The sequence below is a fragment of the Mauremys mutica genome, chromosome 2 (assembly GCF_020497125.1).
Source record: "Mauremys mutica isolate MM-2020 ecotype Southern chromosome 2, ASM2049712v1, whole genome shotgun sequence".
Classification (NCBI taxonomy): Eukaryota; Metazoa; Chordata; order Testudines; family Geoemydidae; genus Mauremys; species Mauremys mutica.
Genome location: NC_059073.1, coordinates 98,794,839 through 98,808,492, shown reverse-complemented (window position 1 = coordinate 98,808,492; position 13,654 = coordinate 98,794,839). Strand labels below are relative to the sequence as shown.

At 44.1% G+C, this 13,654-nt stretch overlaps 1 protein-coding gene across 1 annotated transcript in view; it reads right to left on the bottom strand.

Moving 5' to 3' along the window:
• The window catches only part of DOK6 (docking protein 6), a 395,012-nt gene extending 382,863 nt beyond the window's left edge, over positions 1-12,149 (bottom strand). Inside the window, exon 1 of the mRNA XM_045006143.1 lies at positions 11,910-12,149. Within this exon, the coding sequence (XP_044862078.1) occupies positions 11,910-11,975 (66 nt within the window). The 5' untranslated portion in view covers positions 11,976-12,149. The remainder of the gene's footprint in view (positions 1-11,909) is intronic.
• Between the last annotated feature and the right edge of the window lie 1,505 nt (positions 12,150-13,654).

Genomic DNA, 13,654 nt, shown 5'->3' with positions numbered 1-13,654 from the left:
CTACAGAGGAATCGGTGTTGAGTGCAGTGGGTACTGGGAGTCTGCAGTGCTGGACTGTGAGGAGGGAGGAGTGGAATACTGTGGGTACAGATTGGAGCCAGGAGGTTGATAAGAGTGTGTTGGTGGTGTTTGGGGCGGGCGGGGGGAGGTGCACGTGAAAGAGTTTTGTGACAGCAGCTGCAAGGGAGGGCGGGTGCGAAGCTGCTTGGTTTTCAGTGCTAGTCGTGCCTAGAGAGTGTCCGCTTGGCGCTCCATAATGTTTAAGAGCTGCTCTGTGGCTTCATTCTGGCATGCTGCATTCTCCTTTCAGTCCTTCTTCTTGCTGTCCTATCGCTCCTTAATTCTTGTATTTCGGCCACAGGGTGCATCATGACATCACGCAGAAAGTCCTCTTTAGTTCTTCGTGGACACTTTCTAATTCTGTGCAGCTGTTCAGCCAGCGATAAAGAGGGAGGCTGGACTCCCAAGATCATATATGTGAAGCCAAAATGCAACATTTTACAGAAGCAGTGTTGTTTGCAACACAGACCACTGATTTAAAACACAGCCACTCTTCAAATATCTGTCACTAACTGGCTGACCCCAGGCAAACACACATGAGCCACAAGATCCCCAAAATGGTGAGTAACCACAGGGGAAATCAATGTTCCAGGACCATACTGTACACTGGGCATGTGGCTCTTGGGGAGAGCCAGCACTATGGGGGAGGGGGTGGTTATAATCATTACTGTCCCCACATTTTCCCAGGATGTGTTCATTATGGAAGATACCTCGCTGCTGAGGGTGAGCAGGGAATCAAAGGAGGGTCTGCACCAAGACCGTGGCTTCCACCCTAGTCCTTATGCAGCTCGCCTGTGTGCAGCAATGGTCCCCCCGCCCTCCAATGATGGCAGAGTTGTTCAGGAAATTTACCCATAATGGGGCAAGAAACAAATCAGCTCTGCCAAAGAACCTGCGGCAGTGGATTGCCCAGTATCTCCACGAGAGTTTCCTGGAGATCTCTGAAGCAGAATCCCATGAAGTTAGGGAGTCAATCAACACCCTGTTCTGCCGCTCAGACTAGGCATGTGGTGGTACGCGCATCATACAGACACAAGCCTGCTTTCTGCAACCCCTCGGCCACCAACAACTCACGTCAGAGATTCCCAAAATCAAAGCCACTTTCCAGGGTCATCCTCTCCTGTTTGCACTTCGTCAAAATCTGACAGCTGTGATGGGCTAGCCTCCTCCAGGGTAAAGAAAAACTCCGGGCTGTATGCATCTCTGACCTCAGAGTCATCCTCTGCCTCTGGGTCTGGGTCTGGGTCCGGGTCCCCCTCCCCCTTCTCATCCAAAATGTCCTCCTCCTGGCTCGGTCCACTCTTGACTGGCATGTGAGCCACCGAAATATCCACAGTGGCCTTTGAAGTGGAGGTGGGGTCACCACCAAGTATCATGTCCAGCTCTTTTCAGAACCAGGAGCTCTTGGGTGCAGCACCAGAGGGGTGGTTTGCCTCCCATGCCTTGTGGTAGGTGTTCCATAGATCCTTCACTCTGACCTGCACTGCAGTGTGTCCCGATCATGGCTCCTTTCTGTCATGCATCATGAAATCTGTCCATAGGTATCATAATTCCTATGGCTGGAGTGCAGCCGGAACTGGACAGCCTCCGCTTCCCACATGCTGATGAGGTTCAGCAGTCCAGCATTGCTCCAAGCGGGGGGATCATCTGGTGTGTGGAGCAGGCATGGTCACTTGGAAAGATGCGCTGAGACCACTGCACGCATCATCGAGCAAACAGGTAGGGAACTTTCAAAATTCCCAAGGAATTTAAGGGCTGGGGCCAGGGCAGTAGAGTTCAAACCGATGACCAGAGAGGCGAGAACAAGCATTGTGGGACACCTCCAAGAGGCCAATCACAGCGCTGTAATTGACCAGGGTATTTATGTAAGAGGACTGTTGACCCCTTACTAAAATTCAGTGGGGACGTACCAAACAAAGGGGAAGGATCGATGGGAAATCAGGACCCTGAGACTGACAGTCCCCAGGAACAATGCTCCAGGTCAGCCTGATTAGCCTACCCACCTTGTCAATCAGGGAGTCAGGCGGCCAGAAGCATCCCATCGTCCGTGTGAGCTGGAATTGCCTGGGTCAGACAGAGTGGGGCTGAGCCAAGAAAGCAAGGGCCCAAGCTGAGCTGGGGAGCAGAGCCGTGCTAGATCCAGAGGGGGCCAGAAAAGCAGCCCAGGAAGCAGGTCAGTGCTGGGAGCAGAGTCACAGAGGCAGCCCAGAGAGCAGATCTGTGCTGGGAGGAGAGCTGCAGCAACCAGAGCCTGAGGGGCCAGAGAAGCCGCTCAGGGAGCTGGAGACAGAGCGGCAGCCATGCTGAGACAGAATGGTGGAGCTGGAGCCGGAGCAGTCCAGAGTCGGGTGCGGTGAGCAGTTGGGAAGGGCAAGGGGGACCTTGGGCAGCAGGCCCAGTGCAGGGAAATGCCCCCAGCCAAGATGCCTTGCAGGCCAGACTTGGAGGGGGACTGCAACCCTGACAGGTCAGGGGCAATGCTGGGAAGAAGAGTCCTGCCACCTAAAGCCTCAGAGCATGTGGCCACCACCAGAGCAAGTGTCCGACCTGCAGCACCCCTGCAGCACAGCCAGGGCCGGACAAGGAGACCTGGGACTTGTGAGGAACAGACTGTGAACTTCCCTTACATTCCAGAGGCTGCTGTTTGTGATGTTCCCATGCCACAGAGGGGGATTATGTATTTTCCTTTAACCTTTCCCATTTTTTCCTTATTTTTTTTAAAATTGATTGCTGTTTAATAAATTGTATTTGCTTTGAACTGTATGTAATGATCATGGGTCAAGGAAGCATCCAGTGCAGAGAGAGCACCCCAGAGTGGGGACTCCCTAGCCCCTGCCCTAAGTGACCACAAGGTTGGGGGTCAAGCCCCCCAGGAATCCTGGGTCCAGCCTTGTTGGGGTTATGAGGACTCTGCCAGACAGGAGAGTGGAAGGGGAGCCCTCTGGGTAAAGGAAGTGGGAGCGAGGACTCAGATCCTTTCGCTAGGCCATTTCATTGGGGTAGCGTATAAGCCAGGAAAGTTCCCCACAACAGCAGGACCATTCCCCTGCTTACATCTACACTGGTACCCCGGTGCTGTAGCCCCACTGTACGCCTCTCGTCAGGGTGGTTGGTTTTTTTTTTGTTTTGTTTTGTTTTTAAAAACAGTGCTGCAACTGCACAGTTTCTGTGCACTAAGTGGCTTGGCAGTGTGTACACGTCGTGAGTTACAATGCAGAAAGCTGCATTATTGCGCAGAAACTTGTCAGTGTAGACAAGGCCTAAGACTGAGAGTATTCCCTCCACATGGGAGAAGATACAGAAGACCCTGGAAGCATCTCCATTTGCCTCATTCCTGCTCTGATCTCTGGACTTACACTAAAAGGAGCATTCCAACCAATTGACTGAGGACCTTCCAATCTTTTGGAAGTTACCAGAAACTTTACGAGCCATCAGTCTGTAACATCATTGCTTCAAACCTGATAAAAGAACTCTGCAATGGTTTATGTAATTGAATTCTTTGACCGTTTTAAATCTCTCATTCTTTTCTCTTATAAATAAACCTTTAAATATTAGATAAAGGATTCGCAACAGCGTGATTATTAGGTAAGATCCGAGTTATATATCGACCTGGGTATGTGGGTGATATTTTAAGATCAGAAGAACCCTTTGTTTGATTAAATTGGGTTTAAATAACCACTCATCATAAAGTTTAGTCTAGTCTAGTGTGTGCCTGATGAAATAAGGGCCGGGATACCTAAGACAACTGCATTTCTGTGTTCTTGTTAACCAGAGTGGTGGGACAGAAGTTTACTTTTGTTACTGGCTTGGTATAACTTATGGAAGAATAGCCACTAGTTTGGGGGTAGGTCTGCCCCATTTCTCAGCAGTTTGTCAGGAATCTGGTATTCCCACTGAGGCACGGTGACATATACTTATACATTTGAATTAACAATGAATCATTGAAAGGGGCATCTATTTAACGTACATTATCTGTAAACAGCAAAATAAAGAGAACAGATGTCTGAACTGTGTCACTGTCTTTATTTTAACATGACATTCCTGAAACATTTCAATGTGAAAAATTGTATATGGTAGATAAGCACCAACAGTCAGATTCTAGAAACCTTTACTCATGCAAATAGGCTTTACTCGGATGAGTAGCAGGTGTGCACTATTAGCCCATTACATACAAACTTCCCACACAACACTTTATTAAAGTACCCTTTAAATATTGCTGAATCTTCAAAGACCAGAGCAAACACAGACAAACTATATATTTTATCTGGAAGTACAATTTTGCAACAGATTAAATGTTAACTTAAGTCAGACATGGTTACAGCTCTGGATATTAGAGCTGCGTGATATGCTGCAGAGATTTAAACATTTTAAATATACCATGTCAAAGATTACAGTGTAAAGGAAAATACCATCATTTTGTTTCAGAAACATGTTTCAATTCAGAAAGTGGCCAGCAATCTAAATCAATATCGGTATTTTGTCACAAACTGGAGTATTATTTACCTCAAATATCTAAAATATTTTACAAAATTTGTAAGCAGACATACCAAGCATGTCAGCTAAGCCCTGACATTTGTGGAAAGTGTTTGAATTAATAGCTTGTTTTGTCAAATTCAGAATAATACACAAACTTTACAATGTATGACATTCACAGAAACATTACTCATCTTTTAAAAAAATGAAAGCATCTTATTCTGTGCTTCTTAGAATTTTCTAGGTTTCATATATAAAAACTAAAGTAACTAATGTGAGCAAAAATTTGTTGTTGCTAGGCAACCCATAGAAAACATTGTGAAGGCACAGGTGACAATCTGTATGAATGAATTAAAACAGAAAAGAATCATTTATTGAAAGGTCAGAAGCAACTCACTATTTGAACACATGATGTGCACAATTGCTTCTTATTATATAGTTAAATCATAAACAAGCAAAGCATGATCCTGCCACAATTATTAATGTGAAGGCGTATTCATAGGAGTACAAGTTGTAGGGTTGTTTTTTTTTTTACAACAAGAAAATTCAGATTGTATGCAGTTTACTAATTTTCCTCTAAGGACCTGCCCCAAAGACCACTGAAGTCAATGGGATTATTTAAACTGAATTCAGTGGGCTGTGAATCAGGCCCTTAATGCTCATAATAGGACAAAAACAACAGACCATTAACTGATGGCTCAGTAGGGCCATTAACTTAGAGTGAAGGCATACTAATGGCTAAAATCAAATAAAAATTTATTGCCTGATCACTGGTATGACGAAGGGCTCAATTCCACAAACTCTTATTCCCATGAGTAATCGTTACACAGATGAGGAGTAATCCCTTTGAAACCAATGGTATTACACATGAGACAAAATGTTGTAGTTCCCATAACCTGCAGTGACATGGAGGCAATGCGCATAATCTTCAGGAGAGAAACTGCCACTTAAGGCCAAGCACAAAATATTTAACATGAATGTAAATAGTGTGTTTAAAAGAACACTTGGAAAAACTGAGTTTTTTTATTTTTATTTACAGTGAATTCAAAGCTTTTCTCTAGGTTTTTGCTCAATTTTGTCCAGTCACTAAATCACAGATTTGTAGTTCAAAACTACTGCCGCTATGCATAATGAGCTGATTGGAAATCCCATCTACCATTTAATTCAGCAAATTCACTCACACAATGATAGTGCACCAAAAAAAAAAAAAAGATGTTTAGGTTCAAGAATAAATAATTCTTTAAGGGAATGGATCATTTGCACTTAATTTCTTCATCACAAAAAAGAATAATTATTGGTGATCAGAGAGTATATTGTCAGGATTGTACAGCACATGTTACTAGATGCTTTAATAGATTATAGTCAGATCCTTTTAATGCCACATCTCAGACTGTCTTGAAGTGGTGTGACAATAATAGAAGTTCCTTCACACAGAATTAGACTTATGAATGCTGAGGGTCTGAAGATTCGTTAATATTAAATAAAGCACATTATAAACAGAAATTATATTAAAAGTGCTCATCTTAATTGTTTTCATGCACTGAAATAAGTCAGGGTTTATTTCACAAATGATGATGACATCATAGGCACCATTGTGAATTCCTTCAAAGACCTTGAGCTAATGTAACAGAAAATATAGGGTAAACTACGGAAAGAAAATATTCAAGTCAGCCCATTCCACCTAATACCAAGTTGCTTCTTTTGTTCATAATAAGTTACCACAATCTAACCAGGTGAAAGACCATCCATTATGCTCATTACATCCATCATAACCCCTACAGTTAAACAGCGCTTTTGTTCTCAATCAATATAAGCTAAAGCATTGCACATTTTCTTGACTTATTCTTAGCGAGATTGTAATTTAAATAGTAACATTTTGCAAGGTATTTACTGCAATGTTTCAAGAGGAACCCCAGACTGCAGCTTAGTTCATGATCACAATAATGCTAACTCTGTCCTCAATCAATCAGCAGGAAAAGCATAGTGTTCATCTTCAGAAAAGCTACCTGTAATGATTTACTAGCATGGTTAAAAATAGTTTGCTGTATGATAAAACTTTTCATTAAAGGGCTAGCAGCAACCTGTTATTTATTACTCAGTCAAGGCTGACTGGCAGGTACAATTTTCTCTTTGGATAACAGCATTAGAGTACAAAATGAATCACTCAGCAAATAATTCTGCTCACCATGTAGAAACACAAACAAACAACAGGATATAGTCACAAACTCAATGAAAATTTCTATTACACAGAATTCTTTTGTACTATGGTCAAAATGTGCAATAAATAAAATAAAAGTTGTGACCAAAGTGGTTGAAATGGATCAAAACAAAACTGTAGAAGTGATGCAATACTCCTTTTAATTAGACTATTTAACCTGACATCAAATTGTTTTCCTTCTTAGAAACAGCACTCCAACAATGCATGAAATCTTTGCAGCTCAGGATATTAGAAGACAATAAAAGGATTCCTGTCTCTTACAAGGAAGTTGCAGCCTGTGAGCACAACTAGTATGGTGTAAAATTGTGTCATATGAATTTTAATACAACACAAATATGAAAGATTCAAAAAGAACAAAGGCAGCATAGTCCTATTCCACACTACACAAATGACCTATTATAATCTGAATAGCATACCACATTACAATTAAAGTTATTTCAAAAGAGGGTCACACGGGTCAAATGTAACAGCTGAAGAATGAGGTACTTCCTTTATGTAATATTAGAGAAATGCAAAATACCAAACACTGTGGTAGAGAGTTGTTAAGAGAGTTGAATGTTAGAGAGTTGAAAAGACACTCATATTCAGGCCATTGGGAATCCAGATCTCTGAAAAAAAACTTAATTACAAGTATTATCCTTACTGACTACAGATTCCAAATTTGTGGGAGTTCAGATATTTATAAAAGACTGCAATTGATGTGCATATGTTTAGGATATTTTCATGCACAGACCGTATTTCAAGTTGCTGGGCATCTTAAAATACTTTATGTACCTTTTTAAAAATTTTAAATCAACGAAAGTAACTAGAGTGTTGGTGGGTTAAACTAGTTGGGTAAATTTCTTCCACATCCTGCTGCTTCTGCAGCAGCTTCAATTATATTCCCAACGGTGGCAGATGACAGATTTTGACAAAAACAGAATTGCAAGTAAGGTTTCTGTTTGTGATATTATTGTCTCTGATTCTGGATCAAAAGGAGCTATTTTTACCAGCTGTGTAAATAAATAGTGTACACAATGGGGTCAATCTGAAAATTGCTGGATGGCAAAAAAGTACACACAAACCCATTAAGACATAAGCCTAGTGTTAGACTGGTGCTTGGTTATGGGGAGGAAGACAACAAAATAAAGATGATCAGTACATCATGTAGGTCCACTGTGAAACAAGTCATTTATTCATTATGGTAACATGTTTTGTCATTTATTTCCATCAGGACTTGGGCCCTCTCTTTGATTTGAAATAAGCATTTTGGTATGAAATTGTTAACCCCTGCTACAGTGTTGATTGTAAGGAATAATAATTCTCCTACTTTCTCTGAAAAAGAGTAAAATACACTTGTAAAATAATCACAACTTAAAAATGGATGCTGCTATTGAGAACGTTAAATGAAGGGAGAATTTCCTATACCGAAATCTAAATTCAAATATATTCCTATGTAGGGAGGGATTAGCCAAATGGACTACATGGCATTAAGAATTAAACCAAAATATAACTTTAACAAAACAGTGATACATATACCATATTTTATAATAAAGCACTCAAAGAGACATTTTTCTTCTAAGAATTGTGAAATTCATGAGGTGTGATAAGATGGCTTTAGTTTCCAGAAACTACGTAGTCTACCAAAATTTTACTCCAAAACTAAGATTTGTTTCTCAAATATGAATTAGACTTTCTCTGTTTGTACTGTAGCACTATTTCGCCCACCTGAACATCTGACTGTCACTCCACAGGTTGTGTTAGATCACAATATCTTTAGTTTGGTTCCCAGCCAGGGCTCACTCAGTAATAAAACAAGACTGAATATAGCAAAAGCACTGGAAGAACTTCTGTAATGGATTGGCTACCTGCCTAGAGGATAGAAGCAGCTTTATAGCCCAGGTTTGGCATTAAAAAAGTGGCATTAGCCATCTGGGCTCTCCCAGTTCTAATCTACTTTTACGGGCTACCAAAAAACATTCTTAGAGTTTAGATCATTATAATAGAAAATTAATGTATTTAAAGTTTAGGAGAAATAAATAATTTAAGAAATATCCTAATGAGATCAAATGCTCTTTACATATTTCATAATTATCTAGGCAACAAGTTCCAACATACAGACCCTCTATTTCATTATTTATTTTCTTGGATGATGAGAAACTCATGTTATTACATCCGTTAAAGAGGATTTATTCACCTACAGGAAGGCAGGCTTTAGTACAATTTATTAAGGCTTAACTGTAAAATACTACAGTCAGACTCTCTCATTCATTTGGAAATATACTTTTATATAAGGGAAAAAAACCTGAATCTTTAATGTTTCACTTTGTGAATAAAATTTGCATTCATTTAGAAAATTCAGGCAGGATAGAATCTGATTAGCTATAGACAGATATACACACAGTCATACATTTCAACCACAGCTTCTCATGAATGTTGATGCTTTTTTTTTTACACAATAATATGCATTTGTACATTATATGTGATTATTTAGTTTACTCACATCTACATCCCTACTTTCCACATATAAGCTTATACTACCATGTACTTGAGGTTGTGCAATCTGAACTCACACACCCTACATCTTCTTAACAGGAAACAATTTTCCAGAGAGATTATAGAGCTGGTCTCTTCTACCTTCTGCACCACAACAGAAAGCTACCATGAATAATGTGTAGTTCTGAAAAGCACACTATTGTTATCAGCCACAAGTCAGATTTACATCTCAAAAAGGAGAACTTCAACCATATAAGCTATGCCATGATGAAATTACTGTCTTCATATGTCACTTGTGGACGTTTACATTAACCTTGTGTGATGCCTGCTAATATGCAGCCATTGTATGTTTACTGCATATACTCTTCGTTTAATTTGTACATATTTAGAGGTACGGCCAATTATTTTTGGAAGGTAAATCAACAGGATAATCTGCCTCCAATTAAGAGCCCTAACGTGCTGTGATACTACCCGGATTCAATCTTTCCACTGCTTTGGATCGGGCCCCCATAATACTACTAGAGACTCAGGAGCTAGGGTTAACAGATGCCACTAAGGTTCAGAGATAGCTTTCTGACACAAACTAACGCTCGACCCTGGAAATCATGATTTTTGGGGGGAGGAGGAGGAGAGGGAGGAGGTGTCATTGCTCGCTGGACTTAAAATAATTTTCCTAACATTTTCCATCTGAAGGCTGCAGGAGTCAGCTTTAGGAGAGTTTCCAACCAAACTCTGCTGTGTCCTTTGGGAACTAACATCCCTGTCAAGACAGCAAAGTGTTCCAAAGGTCAATTTATGATTATTTCCATTGTCCCTGTACACCGCGTTTGCAAGCTAAGCATCGCATCCGGGGAAAGAGAGAGAGAGAGAGAGAGAGAAATATATTAGCTCTGCGATAAGCTCCCAGGTACTTGTAGAATTGCAGATTTCATACGGCCTTTCCCTTATCTGACTTTGGGGTCGGGGAGAGGGAGATGATGATACAGAAACGCGGCTCATTCTTTCGAGAAAAGGCCCTTGACATGAGAGCTGGAGTCTGAGACTGTACCTTCCCTCCCTACCCTCTGCTGTGACTGCTTTCCTAATACAGACCCGGCCGGCTCCGCAGCTACCCCAGGTGACACACCGCCTGCTTGGGTTAAATTCCTTTTGTATTCCTGGCTAAACAGCCCATTACGAGGGAAGCTCTACTATAATGTCTCTTCTAAGCACCTAGTGGGATTCTGCTCTGAGTCACTCGGGTGTGAATTCGAACTCCCGTCACTGAAGTCAATGGAGAAGTTAATTCTTCATTGCACCCAGACAGCAGAGACCAGAGTTTGTTGCCCCTTCTCAGCACGTTGTCTGCACCTTGTTCTCCGGAGGAGCCTTCCTCAGAAGCAAACAAGCGCCGGTGCTACCAATTGAACTCCTTCCCCTTTACTCCAAACACCTGCCAGTCTACAAACACGTGTGGGAATTGAAGGAACTCCTGGATTGGGGACTAATCACACCGCTTCCCGTAAACTGACAATTTCTTCTCCCTGAACAACTTCCTAATAAAATCATAAAAGCTCTTCTGGCTCATGCATTCAAACAAAAGCAAACTAATCATGATTTCGGCTAGGGATCATTAGGGCCTTTTAATTCGCATTGTTCCAGCATCCGCAAAACAGAGAGAGAAGGCAAAGTTCTGAAGCGTTTAGAAGTGTCCGAAGTTTGGAAAGTTCTGTCCGTTCTGTTGATGTTTCTGTCAGCCTAGGTCGTTGTATCGCTGCCCTTCAGAGGATGCTTTTATGGGCAAGCAGAGTAAGCATTACCTGTCTAGTGTACACTCTTCAAAGTGACTCTGACTACCCCTTTGGGCTACACTGTTTCGGCTACTTTTTCCTATCCACTGGCATATATTTTGCACACACTGACGGCCACCAACCAGTGTGTCTGTTAATCTTTCAATTCCCCTTCAGTCCACGCTCTCTGCCCATTGAGATGTTACTCTCCTCTCCCCCAATTTTCCTACACTCCTCTCAGCCCCCCAGACCAGCTACTCTGCTCCTCTCCTCCAGCCCCGCGCCATAATTCTTCCTGCACCAACCTTCGCTGTTTCCTCAATTCGTTTACCAGGCTGCTGTGGAGCCGTTCAGAAATCTCGGGTTTTTCCATCATGTCCTTCGGTTGGACCCATCCCACCTCCAAAGGAGAAAGGGGATCTCTGCCCAAAGTTTGCAGAGACTGCCCCCATTTTCCCCTCCCCCCATCCTGATTCAAGTGGAAGCTTTAAACGGGGAGTGGAGGGGGGAAGAAACACCCAACGGGAAATTTCCTCACCAGCTTGAGACACCGCTACAGGGAAAAAGAGGATCCCATCAAATTACAAAACCCAATCACCTCGATTAGCCAAACAAGTCAATCATCAAGGAAAATAGGAGAAACGGCGCCTTCACTGGTACACTGCTAACGCAACACGCCCTCCTCCAACCCTAGTCAAGGGAAAGCAAAGTCCAGGCAGCAGCAGGTCCCTGCTCCCCACACTGTCCCCAGCCACCGCCGCTCTCTCTGCGGAGCTGGGAGCAAGCCCCGCTCGCTCACCCACCCAGCAGCACGGCAAGGAGGTGCGGGTAGGTGCCCACCCTCCGAAAGTGCCAGGGAAAGGCGCGCGAGAAGGACCGGAGGGGAGGAAGGGGAAAGAAAGCGACCGGCTCACCCCCAGCTTCCTGCTGCGGATTTTCACGTAGCCCTGCTTGACGATATCGTTAAAGTTGGAGGCCATGGCCAGCGGTGCCGGCTTCCTCCGCTCCGCTCACAGCCCGGGGGCCTCGTCCTCCTCCTCCTGCGGCTCTTCCGGGGTGCCTCTGGCCGCCGGCTCCCGGGGAGCCTCTGGCATCCAGGCAGCAGCAGCAGCAGCAGCAGCCGGGCTGCTCCCCGCTCCCGCTGGCTCGCGCTGCCCGGCTGCAGCCGGCTCCTCCCGCAGGGCGCTGCGCTCAGCCCCGGAGCGGCGGCGGCGGCGAGCGGGGAGAGCGAGCGGCTCTGCTCCAGCAGCAGCGGGGAGATGGAGAGAAAGCGGGAAGCGGCGGCCGCCGCTACTGCCTGGAGCCGAGACCCGCTCCTCGCTCTTCCGCCAGCTGTTTGCTTCCCCCTCCCCTGCTGCCGCTGCCGCCGCCGCCGGCACGGAAGCCGCCCTCCCGCATCACTCGGCGGTAGCGCCACCGCTGTCCGGACCGCACCATCCGCCTGCGCGGCGAGGGGGAGGGTGGGCACCGGCTCCGGGCCGCCTCCTCACACCTCAGCAGCCAGGGGAGGAGGGGAAGGCACCATCTGCCGGTCCCGCCTCCAGGCTCTGGTCCCCGCACCTCAGCCAGGCACGCTCCGCCTCCGCTGCTGCCCACGCTCCCGGGAGAAGATGCTCGGGGAGTTTATGCCCTCGGCTCACCCAGCCCTTTTTGTGACCCAGGGGAATAACACGGATTTCCCGGCTCAGGTAGCGGAGGGAAGAGGAGGGCAGGGGTTTAATTTTGCCTCTTAAAAACGTATCAAGGGAAATAATCCTTGGCCGTCCCTCGTGCTCGTCCAGTTGGGCTGTGACTGTTGAAGGCAGAGATCATCCATCCTATGTTTGTACTGTGCCTAGCACAATACGTGCAACTGCCATTTCAATAAATAACTATAATGGTCCATTCGGAGACTGTGGCAGCTGCTTAAGGATTTTTACACTTGACCACGGCACATGTGCACACCCTGGTAGGCACAATCCCTGCATGTTTTCATGTGGACAAAGTCATGTCAGAATTGACATGCACCAAAAAGTGTGGGGTACACTTGTGAGACCAGATCCTGCAAACACTGACAGGCAAGAGAAACTTTACAGCGATCAGTCTCTGGTTGAGATTTTCCAACCCAGCCAGGGAATTTAGCCACAAGAACTTCCACTGAAATGAAACTACTGTATAACCTGTATGGCTAAAAAGATTTGAAAAGCTCAGATATTTAGTTTAAAGTGACTCAGGTGTGTATTTGTTTGCAGATCATGCACATATTGTGTTAAAAGTTCAGGAATGAGTGATTTACACTTAGGCATAAAGAAAGGCTAGGCTCTTCTTTTTAAGTCATTCAGGAATGCACACTAGATCCCATTGTCAAACACTCTAGCCTATTGCATCAATAAAACAAACATTTTGAACAACCAACAAAAAATAAAGTACAAACCCCTTTGAGCTTGTGAAATGGAACTCCACATTGTGCCACACACATAGTACTATACCCTCAGCAGTGATAAGCATGTCTTTAATTATAATGCTCCTTAAGGCAGATCTAGCAAAGAATGATTCTGCACAAATGCTAGATTATGTTTTGAAGACACCAGGAAAAACAACTCTGATTGATTTACTTGTTTAAGTATGTGCAAACCCAGGGTAGACAGATGATTTACCCTGCTCCACAAAGCCAAGCTAT